Raw genomic sequence first — 23,454 nt, 5'->3', positions numbered from 1 at the left:
TGGCATGCCCAGAGGACAGGAATAGTGTTTTTCCATCTTGGAATCCACAGTCCCCAGCAAAGTGCTGGGCACAGAGAGGATTTTTGGGAAAGGCTGGTTCAGGGTATAAAGATCGCAAGTTCTTGCTTGTTAGCACTTAGGCTCTTCTAGTCCACTTCAGTCCTTATGGTGAAAAACCATACCTAACAACATGGAAAGTTACAAGTTCTGTGGCTGCTGTTGTGACTTTGGCACTCTGTGTTCTAATTTTATAGAAAAGATTTTGGGATGGGGCACCTGGGTAACTCAGTTGGTTAAGTGTCTGACATCTTTTTTTTTTTTTTTTAATATTTTAAGATATATAAATTTAAGATGTATATATTCATGAGAGACAGAGAGAGGCAGAGACATACACGGAGGGAGAAGCAGGCTCCCTGCCGGAAGCCCAATGCCGGACTCCATCCTGGGACCCTGGGATCATGTCCTAGGCCACAGGCAGACACTCAACCCAGGCGTCATAAGTGTCTGACATCATGATCTCAGCTCAGGTCTTGATCCCCAGGTCATGAGTTTAAGTCCCATGTTGGGCTCCATGGTGGGCCAACCTAAAAAAATTTTTTTGTGAATATTTCTGTTTGATTATGTATTTATCTACAGAACTTCCTTCCTTCCTTCCTTCCTTCCTTCCTTCCTTCCTTCCTTCCCTCCTTCTTTACTTCCTTCCTTCCACAGACACTCATTGGCTATGAATTATGCAGCAGTTTGTGTATTAGTTATCAGAGGCATGAGAAAGTAGACCTGCTTCATGCCCTGAGGGTTCGTTGGTAACAGGCTTGAATATGCTGTTGGAAAACCCGAGTTCAAGCCTTTCCTTTGTCTCAGTTGGGGTCTCATGAAGGACATTTTACTTGCTTTAGAGCCTGGACTTCCCAGATCTTTTTTTTTTTTTTCCCCCCAGATTTTTAATGAATATAAACACTTGTATTCCTGTTATAAGGAATCTGGCTCAAGATATTCAAGATTCCAGAAGAAAGGAAGATTGCCTGGCACCTGATGGACAGACAGTTAAGATAGACTGTCCTTTTCAGGGCCAGATAGACTGTGTCCTTGTTGCTACAGTAGAATAAAAGGAAAGGGCAAGGAAATCCACACACTCAGACCAGACTGACAAATCTATTTGTTTGCTCAAGAAGTTTTTAGTTGAGTTCCTACCATGCATCAGGTCCTGAATTAGGAGCCAGGAGAGAGAGAGAGATGGACAACACGGTTATCTTGCTGTCACCAGAAAAGGCCAACAAGGACTATAACACAGTGCAAAATGCAAGTGAGTCAAAAGTATAGGACGGCAGTGGAGAAGTCTGCAACCAGGATTCAGGGGGATCAGGAAGGCCTTTACAGGAAAAGGGGTGTGTAGAGACCCGAAAGGTGATTGAAAATTAGCTGGTTAAAAGGGGTGGTGGTGGTGAGTGTTTCAGACAGAAGGAATATGTGTGAATGTTCCAAGGACAGAGAAAGTACGTCACAAGGAGTATAGAAATGATTCCACTTTGCTGCAAGGAGGGAATTTGGAAGAAACAAGACAGGTAGACAAGGGCCATTTCTGGAACGTGAAACTGTATACTAACATCAAAGAGGAATAATTTAGGGCTTAAAAAAATGCTTTTTATCCTGACTTCATTAGCCACAAAAATTTATAATGTAGAATGAAAGCTCCCCATAACACTTCTCTTACTCCAACACCCATTGACAGTTTGGCACATACATATTTTCTCAGCTTCCATTACTATTAATTACATTTATAAAAATAGAGCCATTCTATACCTGCTGTTCTCTAATTTTCTTTTTGTCTCTAGCAATATATGGAGACCTTTTTATGGTAGTACATATCTATCTACCTTTTTTTTTTTTTAAGATTTTATTTATTTGACATAAAGAGAGACAGCATAAGCAAGAGGAGTGGCAGGCAGAGGGAGAGGGAGAAGCAGGCTCCCTGCTGAGCAGCCCAACTCCCCCATACAGGACTCAATCCCAGGACCCTGGGATCATGACCTGAGCTGAAAGCAGACGCTTAAGCTTAACCCACTGAACCACCCAGGTGCCCCTATCTACTCACTTTTATTTTTATTTATTTTTTTAAATTTTTATTTATTTATGATAGTCACAGAGAGAGAGAGAGAGAGAGAGAGGCAGAGACACAGGCAGAGGGAGAGGGAGAGAAGCAGGCTCCATGCAGGGAGCCCAACGCGGGACTTCATCCCGGGTCTCCAGGATCACACCCTGGGCTGAAGGCAGGCGCTAAACCGCTGGGCTACCGGGGCTGCCCCCATCTTAACTTTTTTTAAAAAAATGATTTATTTGAGAGAGAGAGCTGAGCTTGAAGCCTGACGCCAAATTTGATGTCATAACGTTGAGATCATGACCTGGGCCAAAATGAAGTCAGACACTTGACTGAGCCCCCTAGGCTCCCCACATCTTAACCATTTTTTTTTTTCATCTTAACCATTTTTAAGTGCAGTTTTTTTAAAAAAGATTTTATTTATTTATTCATGATATATAGAGAGAGACAGAGAGAGATAGAGAGAGAGAGGCAGAAGCAGGCTCCATGCAAGGAGCCGGACGTGGGACTCAATCCCAGGACTCCAGGATGACACCCTGGGCCGAAGGCAGGTGTTGAACCGCTGAGCCACCCAGGGATCCCTTAAGCGCAGTTTAATGGCATTTTGTACATTCACACAGCTATGCAACCATCACCACCTTCCAGCTCCAGAATTTTTTAATCTCACCAAACTGAAACACTCTACCCATTAAAGAATATCTTACCATTCTTCTCAGCCCCTAGCAATCACCATTCTTTCTGTCTCTGTGAATTTGAATACTTTTGTAAACTTATTTAAGTGGAATCATATCCATAGTTGGGTTTTTTGTTGTTGTTTTTAACATTCACACTTAGAGGTGAGCTGCTGGTTTGTTTACCTTTGGGATTGGGGCGGGGGGGGGGACTATTATAATGCTGCAGGAAACAGCAGCTATCCTTCCTTCTATCCTTCTCTGTGCACTTGCATATCCTAGAGATACCAGGATTTTCAAAAAAAATTTTTTTAAAGATTTTATTTATTTATTCATGAGAGACACAGAGAGAGAGGCAGAGACACAGGCAGAGGGAGAAGCAGGCTCCATGCAGGGAGCCCGATGTGGGACTCAATCCTGGGTCCCCAGGATCACGCCCTGGGCGAAAGGCAGACGCTCAACCATTGAGCCACCCAGGTGTCCCGGATTTTCAAATTCTATAAGCATTTGGTATGAACCTAAACATTTATTATATGCTCTATTCCCACTAACAGTGTATGTAAATACCAATTCTCCATATCCTTGCCAATACTGGCTACTAAAATTTTTTTCAACAACAGATTTTATTAAATGTACGATATAAATTAAAATGCATACTTGCAAACACTGACAACATTTTTAGAAGGGTATTTAAATCGATAATTCCTTGGAATGGATATATAGCCACTCCCACCACCCCATCCCATTTGTATTTGTGGGAGGAACCCAACTTCATGAGCCATTCTTCCCTTGATGACAAGTACTTAGGACAAACTTTGTTGGGCCTAGAATAGCCCTTCTTGATTTAATTTTTTAAAAAGATTGTTCATGAGAGACGAGAGAGAGAGAGAGAGAGAGAGAGAGAGAGAGAGAGAGATAGGCAGGAGGAAAAGCAGGGAACCTGATGTGGGACTCTCTCCCATGACCCTGGGATCCTGACCTGAGCTGAAGGTAGACACTCAACCACTGAGCCACCCAGGCATCCCCTTAATTTAATTTTTTTTTAATTTTTATTTATTTATGATAGTCACACAGAGAGAGAGAGAGAGAGAGAGGCAGAGACACAGGCAGAGGGAGAGGGAGAGAAGCAGGCTCCATGCACCGGGAGCCTGACGTGGGATTCGATCCAGGGTCTCCAGGATCACACCCTGGGCTGAAGGCAGGCGCTAAACCGCTGGGCTACCGGGCTGCCCCCATCTTAACTTTTTTTAAAAAAATGATTTATTTGAGAGAGAGAGCTGAGCTTGAAGCCTGACGCCAAATTTGATGTCATAACGTTGAGATCATGACCTGGGCCAAAATGAAGTCAGACACTTGACTGAGCCCCCTAGGCTCCCCACATCTTAACCATTTTTTTTTTTCATCTTAACCATTTTTAAGTGCAGTTTTTTTTTAAAAAAGATTTTATTTATTTATTCATGATATATAGAGAGAGACAGAGAGAGATAGAGAGAGAGAGGCAGAAGCAGGCTCCATGCAAGGAGCCGGACGTGGGACTCAATCCCAGGACTCCAGGATGACACCCTGGGCCGAAGGCAGGTGTTGAACCGCTGAGCCACCCAGGGATCCCTTAAGCGCAGTTTAATGGCATTTTGTACATTCACACAGCTATGCAACCATCACCACCTTCCAGCTCCAGAATTTTTTAATCTCACCAAACTGAAACACTCTACCCATTAAAGAATATCTTACCATTCTTCTCAGCCCCTAGCAATCACCATTCTTTCTGTCTCTGTGAATTTGAATACTTTTGTAAACTTATTTAAGTGGAATCATATCCATAGTTGGGTTTTTTGTTGTTGTTTTTAACATTCACACTTAGAGGTGAGCTGCTGGTTTGTTTACCTTTGGGATTGGGCGGGGGGGACTATTATAATGCTGCAGGAAACAGCAGCTATCCTTCCTTCTATCCTTCTCTGTGCACTTGCATATCCTAGAGATACCAGGATTTTCAAAAAAAATTTTTTTAAAGATTTTATTTATTTATTCATGAGAGACACAGAGAGAGAGGCAGAGACACAGGCAGAGGGAGAAGCAGGCTCCATGCAGGGAGCCCGATGTGGGACTCAATCCTGGGTCCCCAGGATCACGCCCTGGGCGAAAGGCAGACGCTCAACCATTGAGCCACCCAGGTGTCCCGGATTTTCAAATTCTATAAGCATTTGGTATGAACCTAAACATTTATTATATGCTCTATTCCCACTAACAGTGTATGTAAATACCAATTCTCCATATCCTTGCCAATACTGGCTACTAAAATTTTTTTCAACAACAGATTTTATTAAATGTACGATATAAATTAAAATGCATACTTGCAAACACTGACAACATTTTTAGAAGGGTATTTAAATCGATAATTCCTTGGAATGGATATATAGCCACTCCCACCACCCCATCCCATTTGTATTTGTGGGAGGAACCCAACTTCATGAGCCATTCTTCCCTTGATGACAAGTACTTAGGACAAACTTTGTTGGGCCTAGAATAGCCCTTCTTGATTTAATTTTTTAAAAAGATTGTTCATGAGAGACGAGAGAGAGAGAGAGAGAGAGAGAGAGAGAGAGAGAGATAGGCAGGAGGAAAAGCAGGGAACCTGATGTGGGACTCTCTCCCATGACCCTGGGATCCTGACCTGAGCTGAAGGTAGACACTCAACCACTGAGCCACCCAGGCATCCCCTTAATTTAATTTTTTTTTAATTTTTATTTATTTATGATAGTCACACAGAGAGAGAGAGAGAGAGGCAGAGACACAGGCAGAGGGAGAAGCAGGCTCCATGCACCGGGAGCCCGACATGGGATTCGATCCCGGGTCTCCAGGATCGCGGCCTGGGCCAAAGGCAGGCGCTAAACTGCTGTGCCACCCAGGGCTCCCTTAATTTAATTTTAGAGTGAATGACTAGAAACAGCTAAGGTGTACTGAGTGCTTACTATGTGTCAAACACTGTGTCAAACAGTGTAAGCACTGTTCATAAATTATCTATCATGTTTAATCTTCACAATAAAGTGGGTCTAATCAAGAAATCCATTTTACAGATAAGGAGCCTGCCCAAATCACACGGCTGAGCCGGAATTTAAACCCAGTCCCGGTGACCTTCAGTGCTTGAGTTCTACCTGTAGTTTCCACTCTCTTCTGCGTCTCCCCCTACCACCCCTCTCCCACCTCCCAGCTAGTGACCGACAGACAATTCCTTCTTCATGAACACTCTTTTTTTTTCTTTTTTTTTTTTTAATTTTTATTTATTTATGATAGTCACAGAGAGAGAGAGAGGCAGAGACATAGGCAGAGGGAGAAGCAGGCTCCATGCACCGGGAGCCTGACGTGGGATTCGATCCAGGGTCTCCAGGATCACGCCCTGGGCCAAAGGCAGGCGCCAAACCGCTGCGCCACCCAGGGATCCCTTCATGAACACTCTTAATCTACACATAGCACTGCATAGTTGGTTAAATCTCCATTTCATTAGGTTATATATAATCCAGGCTGATGATTCAATTCTGCTTTTTTGAAACTACCTGGTCTCATCCCTTTGCATCTGAGTGACTGTTATTTTTCAAGACGCCCTCAATGTGCCTGCCTTCTGGGTCCGGGGTCAAGACCCCAAGGTGCAAATCCTGGGAAGGAGCAGGAGGCATCAGAACTCTGTTTACAGTGGAGCCTTCCCTTCTGGGCAGGTGCATGGCTCCTGATTCTCCTTTTTGCAGAAGTTTCTCAGGAGAGGGTCCTCAGATATTCTTGGACAGGCTTCCTGTACCTAGACCTAAGGCACTTTTGGCCAGGCACGTCAGTTATGTTTGAATGCTGCTCACATGCAAGTTGGATCCTCTGCAAAAGGAGGCAAATCTTTTCCCAAAGGTCAGAAACTCTTCAAAAAGTTGGGTGAGCAATCTCTCAGAAGGAAACCATCAGCCAAGCTTTCAGGTGTTGTCCACATTTCTTTCCTCTGTCCTCTTTACTGCAAATGTGGTGTATAAACTATTAGAAATAACCGAATCATTCCTGAAGGCTCATTTTGACCATAGTCCTACATGCTGAACCCATCCAAAACAACTTTAAGAAGGTACTTTCTTACTTTTTAAAAAGATTTATTTATGAGAGAGAGAGAGACAGACAGACAGACAGGGAGAAGCCGACTCCATGCAGGGGGCCGGACAATGGGACTCCAGGATGAGGCCCCAGGTTGAAGGCGGCACTAAACCGCTGAGCCACCCGGGATGCCCTTAAAGTACTTTTTCAATTTACCTACTTTTTCTACTGCAGTTGGGGTGATTTAGGCCTGAACATCACAGGACAGAACTCTTCCTTGCTGGTAACCTGAGCTGCTCCATTATTCTCTTCACTCTTAGCTTCGTATTCTCCTCACCATTCACTTTGAAGAGCAAACAACCACATCACCAAAGTAAACTCAACAATAAGTAAACACCAGTTAAGGAGCATGAGATTTGAAATATATGAAAAAGTTTTTAACTATCTCCATAGATACTGGTTTGGGGGTTTCCTTGCGGGACACTAACAACCTTGCCACCTCCCCAAGTAGCAATCCACCCAAGGCCAAGCACAGCAGAATCCCGTAACTGTAGGAATGCGAAAGTGTGCTGCGAGGCCCTCCTCTGCAAAACTGTGTTTTGCACACACTTCATTTATATTCAAGAATTTTCTTCTGTAGCTACATTTTTGCTTTTTGTCCATGTTTAGATTATCTTCAGCACATTACGGTTTTTGTCCTTCCCCGCATCTACATTATCCTTAAGGCACTACCTCAACGGGGTCTTTTATTGAGCCAGCCTCCTGGGGGAGGATGAAAAGAAGAACCATAAAATGTCCTCAGGTCTCAGATGTATTCAGAAAAATAATTCAAGTCTGCTTTGGTGAGAGAGCGACCTGGTGGGGGCAAGTGGACACGTGGTGGGCCAGAGCCGGGTTTCGGTCTAGTCCTAAAGCTCTTCCCACCCCTGTGATTGTTTCCTGTTTATCAAAATAATACATGCTTATTATTGTAAAACAAATTTTAAGATTCGCAGAAAAGGGAAACAACTTAAAATCCGTGTGATTTTTGGACGTGAACTGTCCCCTCTTAGGAAAGAGACGGAGGAGAGAGGACGCGCCGGGTCTCTGGCCCGAGAAACACTGGCCGACGACGGGGCACCCCCCGCCGGGTGGATTGAACCCGGGTTCGGAGCACCGGCCGCCCGATGGCCCGGGACGCGGGGCCATCCCCACGGCGCTCGCATGCGGCCACCTGCGCGGTGAGCCGGCGCTTTCCCCAGCGCAGCTCCGGGCCCCGTCACCCCCGATTCCCACCGGTCCCCCACGCAGAGACCCAGCCCAGGGACCTTCCCCCGCAAGTGTCCACCGACCGAAAATAGATCCCGAGCCTGCCCCCGAGCCCGCCCGCCTCGCCAAGTCCTCCCCTTTAAAGGGAGCCACCGGGTGACGCCGGGGGAGTTTGCGGAAGCGCCAACCGCGTTGGGGCCTTGGGCGGATCCCGTGATTGGAACCGGCCCCGCCCCCGGGTCCTCTTCCCCCATTGTGTGAGCGGCTCGGGCCCAGGCCCCGCCCCCTCGCCGCCTCCCTCCGGAGGCCCAACCCCTCCCCTTTTTTTCACCCCCCCTTGGCTCATTTCCGGCCGCCGCTGCTACCGCTAGCCTGTAAGGAGGATTCGGCAGAGGGAAGAAACAACAGCCGCCATCTTGTTTGTGTGCTAGGCTGGGGGGGAGAGAGGGCGAGAGGGAGCGGGCGAGAGTGGGCAAGCGGGACGCCGGGCTGAGTGCGGACTGCTGGAGCCGGAGTGCGGAGGCGAGCCGGGCCGGAGAGAGGCGGCAGGGGCCGAGACAGTGGCAGGGGGCCCGGGGCGCACGGGCTGAGGCGACCCCAGCCCCCTCCCGTCCGCACACACCCCCACCGCGGCCCGGCAGCCGGGCCGGCGTCGACGCCTAGGGGGGACCATTACATAACCCCGCGCCCCGCGGCGCCTTCGCCCGCCGCCGAGGGCGGCCCCGAGCGGAGCCCCGGGGGGCGGGCGCTCCCGGCACCTGGCCGCCGGGGGTGGGGGCCGCAGCGGCGGCCGTAGTTATTTCCGTGCGGCGGGAGAGGAGGACGAAGGAGGCGAGCGCGGCGCGAGGAGAGGCCGCCTGCGCCGCCCGCCGGAGCGGGCCCTCCTCGGTGGGCTTGGCGTCGGCGCGGGCGGGCGGGCGGGCGGGCGGCGCTGCTCGGCCCGGCCCCCTCGGCCCTCCGGACCTGCGAGCTCCGCGCCCGGCGTCCTCGCCGCGCCTCCGCCGCCCGCCGCGCGATGTGAGGCGGCGGCGCCAGCCTGGCTCTCGGCTCGGGCGAGCTCTCTTCGGCCATTAGGGGCCGGTGCGGCGGCGGCGCGGAGCGCGGCGGCAGGAGGAGGGCTCGGAGGGTGGGGGCGCAGGTCCGGGAGGGGGCACCGGGAGGAGGTGAGTGTCTCTCGTCGCCTCCTCCTCTCCCCCCTTTTCGCCCCCGCCTCCTTGTGGCGATGAGAAGGAGGAGGACAGCGCCGAGGAGGAAGAGGCTGATGGCGGCGGCGGAGCTCCGAGAGACCTCGGCTGGGCAGGGGCCGGCCGCGGCGGGCCGGGGACTGCGCCTCTAGAGCCGCGAGTTCTCGGGAATTCGCCGCAGCGGACGCGCTCGGCGGGTTTGTGCTCCTGTGCCCTCCTCCGGGCCTGGGCGCAGGCCCGGCCCCTCGCACTTGCCCCTACCTTTTCTATCGAGTCCGCATCCCTCTTCGGCCACCGCGACCCAGCGAAAAGAAAAAGGAACTTCCCCCACCCCCCTCGGGGGCCGGCGGAGCCCCCCAAGCCCACCCCAGGCAGCGGGGCGGGGAGCCCTGGCCGGAGAAGAGATTTCCCGAGGATTCTCGTTTTCCTCGCCTGTATCTCCGAAAGAATTAAAAATGGCCGAGAATGTGGTGGAACCGGGGCCGCCTTCAGCCAAGCGGCCTAAACTCTCATCTCCGGCCCTCTCGGCGTCGGCCAGCGACGGCACAGGTTAGTCCCGGGAGCCCTGGCCTTCCACATCCCCCCTTGATCCTTTTTTTGCTCGGTGCACCGTTCTTCTTCCATTTTTTCTTCCTTTTTTTTTTTTTTTTTGCCCCTCTCTTGTTAGTTTTCTGCTTCTTGATTAATTTTAAAGGTGTTTGAATGAGCTGGTCGAAGACGTCCAGTAGCCCAACCATTTTCTTTTGCTTCCTAATACATTCGTTGCAACACTATGTCATATCGATGTGTTCTGGAATTAGAGCTCTTGAGTGGTGCTATGGAAATAGCCTTTATTGTTGCTCCCATGCAGTTTAATTTTTGAAATGCCAGTGCATTTGTGTGTAAGGGCTTTTTATGCAATTTTACTTTGAATTTTTTTGTTGTTGTTGTTGAGAAATGAGGAATTGCGAATCCTTTCTCTTCTATTGCACTTACTCTGTTTTCTCTACTTTCCACTCTTCCTTTTCAAGGTTTTCTCTCTCTTTTTTTTTTTTTTTGCACAAGATTTTCCTTTGAGCATGAAAAAGTAAAAAAAAAAAAATCATGATTTTATTTGTATGTATGTGTGGTCCACGATTTCAGGTTTGACCTTAGGTTTAACGTCAAAGCCAAAATTTGGTTCGAATTATTTTACCTACCATTCCTAGCTTCCCCCCCCTCCCGTTTTTTTTTTTTTTTTTTTATTTGCCTTAAGAATCAATATGGAGCGCAGTTCATTTTACATCTCCCATTTCTTTGGTGTGAGACCAAAATGTCTGAAACTCGGGTTTTAGGTTGAGAGAGAGCAGAGGTATTTTCTTTGCAGTTTGTAGTCACTTTCTCTTGGTGTGTGTGTGTGTGTGTGTGTGTGTGTGTGTGTGTAGATAACCGATGGTGTGGAGTTATGTACTTGGAAATCAAAATTAGAAGTGGTTAGGGTCCCAGTCATAAACTGCATACATTAGCTGATCCGTATAAAAGTTTAAAATGTGCGTTAGGTTCTGTATTTGTGTGTTTTTGTCTCTTTGTGCTTTAAACATATTTGGAGGTCCATAGTTCAGCGTAAAAAAGCTCTACCATTCTTAAACTTCACTCAGTTGTGGACCAGCCCTTTTTGTCCAGGGAAATTCAGGGAGACTTTCCTCCATCATTCCCTTCTTATAATTAGTTTGGTGCTCTCCTGATGGCCCCCGATCTTCTCTTTTGCTGTCGTAGTTGTTTGAGGTGTCAGGATAATGAAGAGGAAGAATGGCTGGCCATCTGACAGTCCACAAGATATTCCCCCTCTACTACGGAGCATCTCTTTAACTCAACGTCATCTCTCCATCTGCCAGTGAGAGTGTATAATGGAGTTAAATGTACCCTCTGAGTTTGTAGAGAACTTCTAAAGCATGTTTCTAAGTAGGCTGCATTTCGGAGGGTGAAAATGTAAGGATATGGCAAATGCGTTGGATGCTTTGCTTTTTTAAGAAAAATGTGTCAAGAGTTTAAGATAACCTGCAAAGAATGAGGATTTTTGCAGTTTTGTGCCTTTCTACTTCAGAATTGTAAAATTGGCAGTGCAAGAACTTTGATCTATCCTTATTCCTTGAACTTTCTTTGGTCTTTACAGATTTTTTTTTTCCTCTTACGTGCCTTTCTTCCTCAGAACTATTAATGCATATCGTGTATCATATTCTTTTGCACTTAAAGTACTCAGAGCGGTTTTCAGATCACCTTTAAACATATTTCTGCCTGCAGGTTTTTGTGTTGTTTCTCTAATTTTTGTGAAATGTGGTAATGGATTTTACATTTTAGTTCACCGGAGACTTGAGATGCTTTAGAGAAAACTTCTTTAATGTGTTTCATTTTGAATACTCCTGATTTGAGTAGCTTATTCTTGGAGTGTACTGCAAGGCCTAAAAGCAAGACTGGGCTCTGTTCAGACACCTCTCTTCAGGTGCTCTCCTGCCTTCTCCATATTTGATCTGTGTACTTGGCAACTTTAACTCGTTTTAGTAATGTCTCACCTGTCTAGAACACAAAAACTATTTTGCTACTTGAAATATCTTTGGATAATTATAAGAGTCCTAAATGTATCAAGTGGGTTTTTAGAGTAAAATATCCTCAATATTGAGATGAGCTCAATTTTAATACTAAGAGTTTATCTTAGTATTAGTTACCTTTCTCTAAATTTTGTGATGAGAGCTGATCTCCCTGCCCCCATTAAGTTTATACTCCAGGAATTCTTTGGTGTCCAATTTTTAAACCTACTCAGTCTGTTTTTTGTTTTTTGTTTTTTTTTTTTTGCGGGGGGGGAATAGAAGGAGGTAGTTGTAAAGAAAATACTGTCCCATTGTGAACTTAATTCAAGTTTGGTGATCTTTCTTTTTTTCGTAGCCAGCAGTGTATAGTATAAGTTTGCAGGGAACTTTTAACAGAGACACTTCACACTTTTTAAAACTTAAAGTTTTCCAACATGTAACTTTCTACATTTTGACTTTTGAGTTATTAACCTGGGTATTTTATAAATGTGAAAGTAAGTTTTAGGTAATTGATTATGAATTTTATCTAGAACTGGGTCAAAATGATCCCAACATTCTAAATATCAAAAACTTTTTTTTTTTTTTAATGATTAGGGCTTGCGATTTTAGTAGTGTAAGTGTACCTACCAAGAGTATTTGCATATGCCAGTTTTATAGAAAAGGAAACTGGAAGCCAACTGGGTTGACATAGTAAAGTGTTAACAAAACTAGTGTTTAAATTCCAACTTCTGAATTTTTAAAGTTAGCCACTGATGCAGAATAAAAATGACTTCTCATTAGATAGTCAAAGATTCTTCTAAAACATTTCCAGATTGACTCAAATAACTTGAATTAAGTTCAAGTTTTATGTGTTGGAATGGGGAGGAAGAGGCTTATTTTTTAGCTTTCACATCTTTATGTTCCTGTTTGAATATTTTTACTTGTTCCATTGAAAATCTTATTTAACTTGGTATGGTTAAATCAAAATTATTTGATAAAGTCAAATGACTTTATGTTCTTCAAAAAAAGTTATAAAAGCCATTTGCAAAAATATTTTGGTAAAATTATTGATCAGGAAAGTTAGCAGGTAAGTCCTGAAAATATTTCTTGATCCTATTTCTAATAATCTGAGTGATGGACTTGATGAGGAGGATATGTTGCTTTCATTGTTCACTGGGTATGTTCTGTCACTGGTTTTTAAACACTTGATGCTGTGTGCACTGAGAACAGGCTCTGGAAAGATGGGTGACAGCATTAGGTCCTGGCATACTAAGTAAAGATCTTTCTGGTCTCGCTACCAGTTTTGTAGCCCTACTATGTACTAGTGTCAGAATTGGCTTAGATTTTATGCTTCTTTTTCATTTCAGAGGTACAGGGCAGATAGGATATAAAATATATCCTTTTGACCACTAGATTAATATACATAATTGAAAAGTGGCAAGGATTTTTTTTTTTTATGTCAGTTATACTTTCTCAAAACACTATAGTGGATTAATGGTTTATTATCCTAACCAGAATGAATGTGTTTGGTGGAGGCCATTTCTTTTTCAGCTTTTTTTTTTTTTTAAGATTTTATTTATTTATTTATGAGAGACAGAAAGAGAGGCAGAGGCACAAGCAGAGGGAGAAGCAGGCTCCATGCAGGGAGCCCGACGTGGGACTCGATCCAGGTCTCCAGGATCACGCCCTGGGCTGAAGGCAGGCGCCAAACCGCTGAGCCACCTGGGCTGCCCTCTTTTTCAGCTCTTAAACCTGTGATACTGTGTTTTAATTTTATTTTTAAGGCATGCATCTTTACATTAGAATTCTGCTTCTGGAGTTTTTCAGTTACGGCTCCTTGGTCCAATGAGGTATTGCTGACCTCAGTGTTATGTTGCAAAACATTTTATTAAGTGTCTTGAACACTGGCAGTTGCTTATTCTCAAGGCTTTGTGAGTTCATTTATAGGGCTTCAAGAAGGTTATCTGTGGTTGATAGTTAAAGTGGCTTTTTAAGCAACTTGTTACGTTGTAAATCTTTTTTTTTTTTTTTTTTTTTTTTTAAGTTTTATTTATTCATGAGAGACCCAGAGAGGCAGAGACACAGGCAGAGGGAGAAGCAAGCTCCATGCTGGGAGCCCAATGTGGGACTCGATCCCGGGTCTCCAGGATCGCGCCCTGGGCGGAAGGCGGCACTAAACCACTGAGCCACCCAGGCTGCCCATGTTGTAAATCTTGTACATATTACATCCAATATGGGTGCCTTTTCCAGCAGAAATTCGTCTGTTACAGACGTAAGAAATGCATTGGCATGTCCAGTGAATGTATAATGGAGAGAGAGGAAACGGTTTCTGCTTTTGGTTGCCTTTTGGCATTATTTTCTGTTTTACTTTGCTTTTCCACCTTCTCCTTAGTCTATTCTATAAAAAGCGAGATAAATTGAAACAAGAAGTTGAAAATAAGTGCCTAGTGGAGTTTGTAGGGACATTAAGTGGTAAATAGGAAAGGGGAAAAAAAAAGGAGTAGGAAGAATGTTGCAGATACAAGTGGGAGTGTAAAATACCTCTTCCTGGTGTATTTACAGAAACAGTTTCAGGAGCCGTTCTGCCAATTCATGACACCCAACAATTAATAGAAAAATAAGACATGCCTGTTTTGTATTTTATGGTCTTAGGGTTTCTTCTTTGAGAATTTCTGAAGTTGAATTTTTTAGTTTGGCAAAGAGAAGAGAGATTAATAGGCAAGTTGAAACTTAAATTATACCAGGTATAAAATTGTTTAACATTGAATTTTGCAGATAAGTTTTTTCATGTGAGGGGTGTTAGTTTTCTGAAATTTTTTATTGCTCAGTTCTCACAGGTTTAAGAGAATAAATATTAAGGTATTAAGCTTCTTCTGAACAGTTTAGATATCCTTTGTTTTTAGATACAGATGTTATTTTCTAAATGTGTCAAAAGGCAATTAGGAGTAATATAGTTGGGAGAGAGAAAGGAAAACTAAAACTCCGGAAAAAAAGTGAGCGGTTAAGAAAAAGGGTTTTTGGAGAGACTACTTTATAGAGTTCAATCCCAGTTGTGCCTTGATTAACTATGTATCTTGGACCAATTAACCTCTTTTTCTCAGCTTCCTTACCTGTAGTACCCACCTTCCAGGACTGTGGTGAGGAATAAATGAAAAGTCTCTTTATCAAATGCTTAGGAGAGTGCGTGCTGCAGTGTAGCATGCACTCATTGTGTTGACGGTTTTTAACCTTACTGAGTAAATATATAGCAACAGCAAGCCAATAAAAGTAGATTTTTTAATGGATTTACAGATAGACTGGATAAAGAGAAAGCCCAGTTCATGAAATTCAGAGAGTAGTTGTCTTAGAAGTAAAGCTTATGGTGCAGTTAGCCAATAAATCTACTCAAAGATTAAGTTTCTGAAGAGTGTAAGAATGTGGTAGCAGAGATTAAAATAAAAGAAGTACTATATGTACTGTCATATAGGGTGTCTTGTATAAGTAAGTAATTAAAATGGAAATCAAGTATTTAAAGCATAATGAGAAATCAGCAGATTGTTCTTACTGGAAATGCTCAAGTTAAGAATGGCTTTTTACTAAAGAACTGTGTGAGCACTATTTTTTTTCTATTTTCTGTTTGCTTATCTGGGTCTTAAAAGATGACTTTCTTAAAAAGGAAGAGGCAGAAGAAAAGGAGCAGTGCAGTGGTTTTCAAAATTTTTCTTTATTAAAAAAAATTTTTTTATTTAAAAAATTAAAAATTAAAAAAAATTTTTTAACCATACCCAATGAAAACTACATTTTACGTGGAGAACTAGACACCCTGCCTCAGCCAGTGGACAAACTACTTACCCTTACTACCTGTAATATACTGATGTTTTCTTTTTTTTTTTTTTAAGATTTTATTTATTTATTAATGAGAGAGAGAGAGAGGCAGAGACACAGGCAGAGGGAGAAGCAGGCTCCATGCAGGGAGCCCAGTGTGGGACTCCATCCCGGGTCTCCAGGATCAGGCCCTGGGCTGCAGGCGGCGCTAAACCGCTGAGTCACCTGGGCTGCCCTATACTGATGTTTTCTATTATATTTTCTTTTTTTTAAGTGCTTGTTTTGACCCACTGTTGATTTCATGACCCATTATTGGCTTGTGACCCACAATTTGAAAAATACTGGCTTAGAAGAGTTGACAAGCTGGCATTCATCTGTACTGGACTAACATTTTCTGTATACTTGGCATTTATCCTCAGTGCAGGGGATACTCTGGTAGTCGAGACGGAGATGGACCCTTCCTTCCCATAGCTTATAGATACAGAGATCAGAGCGACATTTGAGACTGATGTGACCAACATTATTTTTGGGAAGTACTGTGTATATTGGGAGAAACGAGGACCTGTAACGACTGTTTCTTTCGCAGCTGTCTCTGAGGAATTGGTGTCTGATCTTGAGATCTGAAGGATAGAATATAGGGTTAGTAAGAGTGAGCCCAGGCTGGGGACAAGAGTGTAGCCTGCTAGGGAACCTGTTAATATCCATCTGGATGGGGGGATAGCAAGAGACAGGGCTATAGAAGTAAGAGCCAGTTATGCTTGGCTTATAATACTTATTGGAATTTAGACTTTGAATTTTAGCTCTTTTAAATGAATGGGGCATAAAATTGTACCTTGATGATTGCCTAAAGTGTGGAATGCTTTGGAAAGGAATAGGGAACAATATGAAATGGAGACCAGAGAGATGGCTGTTTTAGGATTCCAGCTGTGATGAGGGTGGCCTGAATTAGTAGATGGAAAGCAGTGAAAAGATGTGAGGAAAGTGGGTGATTAATTACACATAGGATATTGTGATAGAGGAACCAAGGGTAATTCCCAAGTTTCAAGTTTGGGCAGCTGGATTGGTAAAGTTGCCATTTACTAAGATAGCAAACATAGGAAATGAAGTAATTGTGTATGGATGTGGTGGGGAAGGGTTGTGAAGAGTTAAATTTTGAACATTTTGAAGTGTGATTCTCCTGAGTTGAGTAGTCACTGCTTTCAATGGGTGTATCTTTTCTCTCATTTCAGCCAGCAACCATCGACTACCGCCAAGTTTTATTAGACACTTGAACATGTAAAAATGAATCAAGGTTGTACTTTTTGCTCTCAAAGCATTTAGGATCTATCTGGTGGGGTTGGTATACAGGTCCACATGATTTCCCAGTGAGTTATACACTGAAAAATGTTTTAAAAAGTTGTGATAAAGATAGAGAATAGGGATTGTTTCTGACAGGGTGGATTTGGAGAACTAAAGGAAAAACGTCAGAGAGAAAATGTATTTGAACAGAGGTAGGAGAACTTTTAAGATAACTTAGAAGTAGAGAAAGTTGGAAGAGTATTTCTGTTTTAGGTAGAACAAATGCAGGTGGTTCTAATATGACTGGAATGCAGACTATGGTAACATGTCTGCAGACAGAAATGTAAGGAGTTTAACATTTACCATCAGGATAAAAATTTTATGAACAAGAGAATGACATGGTCAGGGAAAAGGGAAAGACAAATTTTGGTGACACGGTACAGGATCAGTATCAAAAACACCTAAATGGCAGGGAAGACTAGGGGTATGTCATTCATCTTTTGAAGTGCACTTCCATTTGCCTTGGAAGTTTTTGTTAGATTAATTATTGATGTGAATTGTTACTTTTTAAGGTCCAAGTTTTGTTTATCAGTTGTCCTAAATGTAGAAGATACAGCAGGTAACTCAGAAACATTCACACACTCCTTTTTCATTACAGATATGCAATCTTTAGGAATTTTTTGTTTTTTGTAGAGATAGTATGATAGCTCTATCATATAGGATCCCCTATAGGCATTTCATTACCTCAGCACAAAACCCCAGTCAGGCAAACAAATCTTAGCCTCACCGCAAAGCTTCTAAGATGTTACCACTACTCAAAATCAAGAAATGATCAGCAATAGTTTAATTAACATGCCGTTTAGGTTTAATATGAACATGTCATTGAGTTGATTTTTGAGGTAGGATTTTAATAAATAATAGTGTCCTCACCTTTAGTTAATTTCATGCCAAGAAGTGTCACTATATTTATAAATTGATGAGCAAAGCAGATAGTATAAAACTTCTAAAAGTGGGCCCGAGGTCACACATTTGGGATCACTTAGAGCACTTTGTCTCTGTTTCAATTTTGAGATCTAACTTAAATGTGTTGGGGTTGAGTCAACTTGAAGTCAGTCACTTGCCAAGGTATAGGTATACCTTTTGATGTCATGGTTGCAGGACAATGTTAACAATGCATATTTTGAAATTTGCATGTACTTCTGCCCTTTGCCTCCATTGGATTTCAGAATTCAACACTTGCTGCTAACATGCATAGCTGTGTGATCCTGTATGGCCTAATATTGATAATCATCTTCAGTCCAAATTTGTATATAACTCAAAAGATTGTTTCCACTTGTTTTGAAAAGGATTAGAAATCTTATCTGTTTTTCCAGCATGGATATTTCATTTAATTTTCTTAGTCTTTCAAAAGTAGTTTGTGCACCTTTCTTTCCCTAATAGGTGGGTTGTATGAGATTAGATTAGTTCTGCTTCATCTACAGAGTATCAAAATACTATTTTTAAAAAAAGATTTGTTAGAATGAGCAAAGGGGAAGGGACAGAGGGAGAGGGAGAAGCAAGCAGACTCCTTGCTTAGCATGGATAAACACATACACAATCAGTATGTAATAATGAAAGGATGTTTTGACTCAATACTAGTTTCCCATATATTCAATCCAAATTCAATCAATGCAGGGCTTGATCCCAGGATCATGACCTGAGCCAAAGGCAGATGCTTAACTGACTGAGCCACCCAGGCACCCTCAAAATACTGTTTTTAAATAAAGCACTGAATGAAGTAACATTAGATATCTTGTTTCAACCTAATTCTTTTTTTTTTCTTTTTTTCTGTGTGTGTGTGTTTCAGCCTAATTCATTAGGTTTGCAAATTTGCCTCATTTTAAAGACTACAATGTTTTAAAATGTCATGCTTTTTAAGGGCCCCAAACAGCTGAGTTAATGATGTAGGAGTGCTCTAAACCAATAAGGATCTTTGTTACATTGTCAATGTCTAGCCAAACTGTTACCAGATTTATTGAAGTTATGTAGATTTGGCTTTCATTTCCATCCCTATTTTTTAAAATCTTCAATCTCTCACCTGGAATAGAGGCTCTAGCATTCTGTTCTCTGTCCACCTCTTTGCTCACTTTGCTCTCCCTACTTTGAATTCTTTTAGTGCTGAACTGGCTGAGCTTTAGATTGTTCACATCCTATATACTCTTTGCCTCTACTCCATCTGTCCTGCTCCTACTTGCCCTCTGGCCTCACCACTGAATTAAAGGAAAGAAAGGTTTTGAGATCTGGAATTTTTTTTTTAAATTTTTTATTTATTTATGATAGTCACAGAGAGAGAGAGAGAGAGAGAGGCAGAGACACAGGCGGAGGGAGAAGCAGGCTCCATGCACCGGGAGCCTGATGTGGGATTCGATCCCGGGTCTCCAGGATCGCGCCCTGGGCCAAAGGCAGGCGCCAAACCGCTGCGCCACCCAGGGATCCCTGAGATCTGGAATTTTTTAAAGCATTTTAATGTCATAGAGAAAACTAAATGAAAGAATCAGTGGGTGAATTTTATGTTCTAAGTGGATACTCGAGAATTGAATGGTTTTGTGACAGTATGGATATTAGCATGGGTATTTTACTTATGTGCACAGTTTAAGAGCAAAACTGATCTTTTATTTAACTTCAGTTTGCCTGAAGCACCGAAAGCCTGTTTCTCCAACAAATAATGTTTGGGCTTTCTAAATGGGGGGAAAATGTAAAAGTGGGAAGAGGTGCTGTTCAGTAGAATTAGATTTTGATCCAAAATTATTTCAAGTTTCACATCCTAATTAGTAACTTGAAAAAAAAAAAGCCTCTTATCTATGCTTACAGTGCAGTGTGGGATTGTATTGTTAATAATTCTAATTTTGAAGGTTATGCTTCATTTATATATTTCATGGTGGTAGTGTTTATCTAATTTCTCATATATTGTGAAATCATCTTGATCTTGATTTTTGGAAAGGCTAAGTGATGTGAATACTCATTTTGCAGAAGGTAATATGGCTGACTCCATAATAGCAATATAGAAAATACCAAGGGTGACTTACAAAATCAGTATGTAATAATGAAAGGATGTCTTGACTCAACACTTGTTTCCCATATATTCAATCTGAATTCGTTTTTGTTTAGATTGTCACATTTCTAATACCTGGTCCATCATATATTCTAAACTTTGCAAATCACATTTGAATCTGGCCTGTCACATTTGTATCACCATGTTTGGATTGAATGTACACTCAGGTGAAGAAACATTTTACTCAAAGTTACTTTGTAGTTTAGCATCATTAAAGGTATTTGGGAACTTGTCAAGGAACTATTTGGAAGATACAGTCTGCTATTATTGATTGGTCTTGATAATTTTTTGAAAGCAAGCAGAAAATGTCTTATTGGATATAGTATGTGAGTTCATTCAACAGTTGTTTGTGATACTCTTTGGTAATATTTGCCATAGGATGGTGTAAAAGGTAATGAAATAAATTTCAGATTTATAAATTTCTAATCATAAAGGGTGCAATTAAGCAACTATTTAGGAGCTTACTTTAATATCTTAAAAAGTTACTTGTTGTCATTTCCTTTCTACCTCCTACTTCTCCATCCACTGCAGGGTGGTATTTGCTCTTTATAACTCCACTGAACTGCTCTTACCTAGATTAGTAAATATCTCCTAGTATCTCCATTTAGTAAATTCTCTCTAGAGCATGGGACACCACTAACATTTCCTTCTTGGAACCTGGTTTCCAAGATAGTATTTCTGGTGGATGGGCTGGGGAATGTTGGGTTTTAACATTGTTTGATGGTTAAAATTACTGTCTCTTAAATACCTGTATATATGATGGTCCCCTTAATGTCTGGTGGTGACTTAAGCTCCACATTTTTCTTACATCACAATGTTTTTCTCTGGATTGTTCATCTGTATAACAGAGCCCCTATCTACTCTTAGGCCATCCAACCCAGGAACTTAGGACTCATCTATGTCTTTTTTCTTAACCTCCTACCTATAGTCAGTCAGAAAGAGTTCTTTTTGATTGGCATCTTTGATGCCTCTGCCCATTTAGTACTTCTGCTCCAGGATTAACTGCTAGTTTTTGTTACTTCTCCAGCAGCAGCCTCCTGACCAGTCTCTGACTCCAGACTTATCTGTCCAATTCATTCTTCATCTTGTTTACTCGAGTGGGCTCTGATAAATACAAATTTGTTCATACCATATTTTTGCTTAAAATTCTTAAGTAGATCAATTATCTCTTTAGAATAAAAATTCCAAACCCTTAGGTTAAGGGACCCTCTAGGTTTCTCATGTTTGCTGAACATTCAATTTTATTCACCTGATCTGAACTAATCCCTATGAAGGGCAAGTTCACATGGGGGCCTGAGAAGATGATTTATTTGAACCTTCATTTTTCCCCCTTTCCTTGAAGAATAAGGAAGAACTTGAAGAGCTTATTAGTAACAAGCATGAAATTGAGGCTGGTCAGTACTAAAACCCACCATTCAGTAGGATTTCCTAAATTGTGATATTAAATTTTTATTTTTTATTTATTTTTATTTATTTATTTTAATTATTTATTTATTTATTTATTTATTTATTTATTTATTTATTTATTTATTTATTTATTTATGATAGAGAGAGAGAGAGAGGCAGAGACACAGGCAGAGGGAGAAGCAGGCTCCATGCCGGGAGCCCAATGCGGGACTCGATCCCAGGACTCCAGGATCGCGCCCTGGGCCAAAGGCAGGTGCCAAACTGCTGAGCCACCCAGGGATCCCCGTGATACTAAATTTTTAAATTCTGTTTTTCCCTGGGTGGCTCAGTGATTTTGCGCCTGCCTGCTGCCCAGGGTGTGATCCTAGAGTCCTGGGATCGAGTCCCACATCAGGCTCCCTGCATGGAGCCTGCTGCTTCTCCCTCTGCCTGTGTCTCTGCCCCCCCCCCCATGTGTCTATAATAAACAAACAAATCTTTTTAAAAAATTATGTTTTTCCCTTGCATTTTCAGTACATATTGCTTTTAGGTTGGGACTTGCTTTTCTACTAGTTTTAGACCATGGGTTCCTTTTGTTGTTTTGACAAAGTTGTGGGTAAGGACTCACCCTGGACATTATCCTGGCCCCTCTTTCTGGATAGGAGGTTCTGACATTTCTCATCAGGTGTTCAGATTCTCAGCCAGGGACACCAGAATCCTCTTCTGTGTGAATTTCCCTTTCTCAGTAGACACTCTTCTAGCCCTAAAAAGAGAACAACAAAACTCCATGAAGTGGGTAGACAGAGTTTTACTGTCTTTTTTGGTGGAAGGGGTGACTTGAGCTCACAGTTGCTAAATGAGGTCAGCTTATAGAATTGGGTTTAAATCCAGATATTTGGACTCCTTGAGCAGTGCCAAGTTATAGATAACAATGATAGCTGATGGCATCTAGGAATCATATACGTCCAGAGCTTTGAGGTGCAAAGTAGCTTAGAAGTAATAATGACTGTTCATGATATTAGATGAAATAAGAGTGTTTGATCAAAGTATATATGACTTTTACATAGTCTCTCAAATTTAATCAGCATAGCTGTTGAAAGTGTTTTAAGTATAGGTAAGAGAACTTTTATTAAGTTATAAATACCAAATCAGATATAATTACAATATTCAATTTTAGAATTGCTGGATACATTTAATTCTGTGAGCATATCTTAGATCTTGTGAGAAATGTAAATATTTATTAAATGCAACCCTTGGGGTGCCTGGGTGGCTCAGTTGGTTAAGCATCCAACTCTTGATTTTGGCTCAGCTCATGCTCTCTGGGCTGTGCAGTAGAGCCCCATGACCAGCTTCCTTGTTAGTGGGGAGTCTGCTTGAGATTCTGTTGACTCTACCCCATCCCGTGTGTACACGTGCTCGCACATGTTCTCTCTCTCTCTCTCTCATTTATAAATAAATAAAGTAAAATAACCTTTATCCTTCAGATATTTATAATTTGGTAATGAAGTAAGATGTACACAGATGTTTAGTTATAACAAAAGATGAAGATAGGAAGTGCATAAATGAGGTTGAGAGTCATCTTAGGAAACAGTATTAAGATCAATCTTTGAGTTGAAACCTGAGTAGTAGTAACTACAATTTAGGTCTATTGGAAGTACAGGATTGGGACGCCTGGGTGGCTCAGTGGTTGAGCATCCTGCTTTTGGCTCGGGTTTTGATCCTGGGTGCTGGGATGGAGTCTCACATCAGGCTCCCCGCAGGGAGCCTGGTTCTTCCTCTGCCTATGTCTCTGCCTCTCTCTCTCGGTCTCTCATGAATAAATAAATAAAATCTTTTTAAAAGTACAGAATTGCCATTAAAAAAAGAAAAATCCTAAACTTTTATCTTCAGGGTCTACCAGTGTAAATCCTCCTGTTTTCACAGTGGAGCTTAACTTTGTAATGTGATGTGAACTGTTTTTGCATAAACCTGAAACAGCAATCAAATGCAGTAGATTTGGCTATAGTACAGGTTAAATTAAAATCCTTGAGATTCGGGGGATCCCTGGGTGGCTCAGCCGTTTGGCGCCTGCCTTTGGCCCAGGGCGCGATCCTGGAGTCCCGGTATCGAGTCC

At 42.4% G+C, this 23,454-nt stretch overlaps 1 protein-coding gene across 3 annotated transcripts in view; it reads left to right on the top strand.

Annotated features, from left to right (window-relative positions):
- The first annotated feature begins 8,446 nt into the window (after window positions 1-8,446).
- Window positions 8,447-23,454, top strand: part of EP300 (E1A binding protein p300) — an 83,211-nt gene continuing 68,203 nt past the window's right edge. For 2 of the 3 annotated variants that reach the window (XM_041754597.1, XM_041754596.1), the window contains exon 1: window positions 8,448-9,809. In XM_041754597.1, coding sequence (XP_041610531.1) covers window positions 9,716-9,809 — 94 coding nt within the window. In that variant the 5' untranslated portion in view covers window positions 8,448-9,715. Of the gene's footprint in view, window positions 9,810-23,454 lie in introns of all 3 variants that reach the window. The other variant, XM_041754598.1, reaches the window with a different exon arrangement.

Source organism: Vulpes lagopus, chromosome 5, assembly GCF_018345385.1.
Source record: "Vulpes lagopus strain Blue_001 chromosome 5, ASM1834538v1, whole genome shotgun sequence".
Lineage (NCBI taxonomy): Eukaryota > Metazoa > Chordata > Mammalia > Carnivora > Canidae > Vulpes > Vulpes lagopus.
This window is presented reverse-complemented; position numbering and strand designations above follow the sequence as displayed.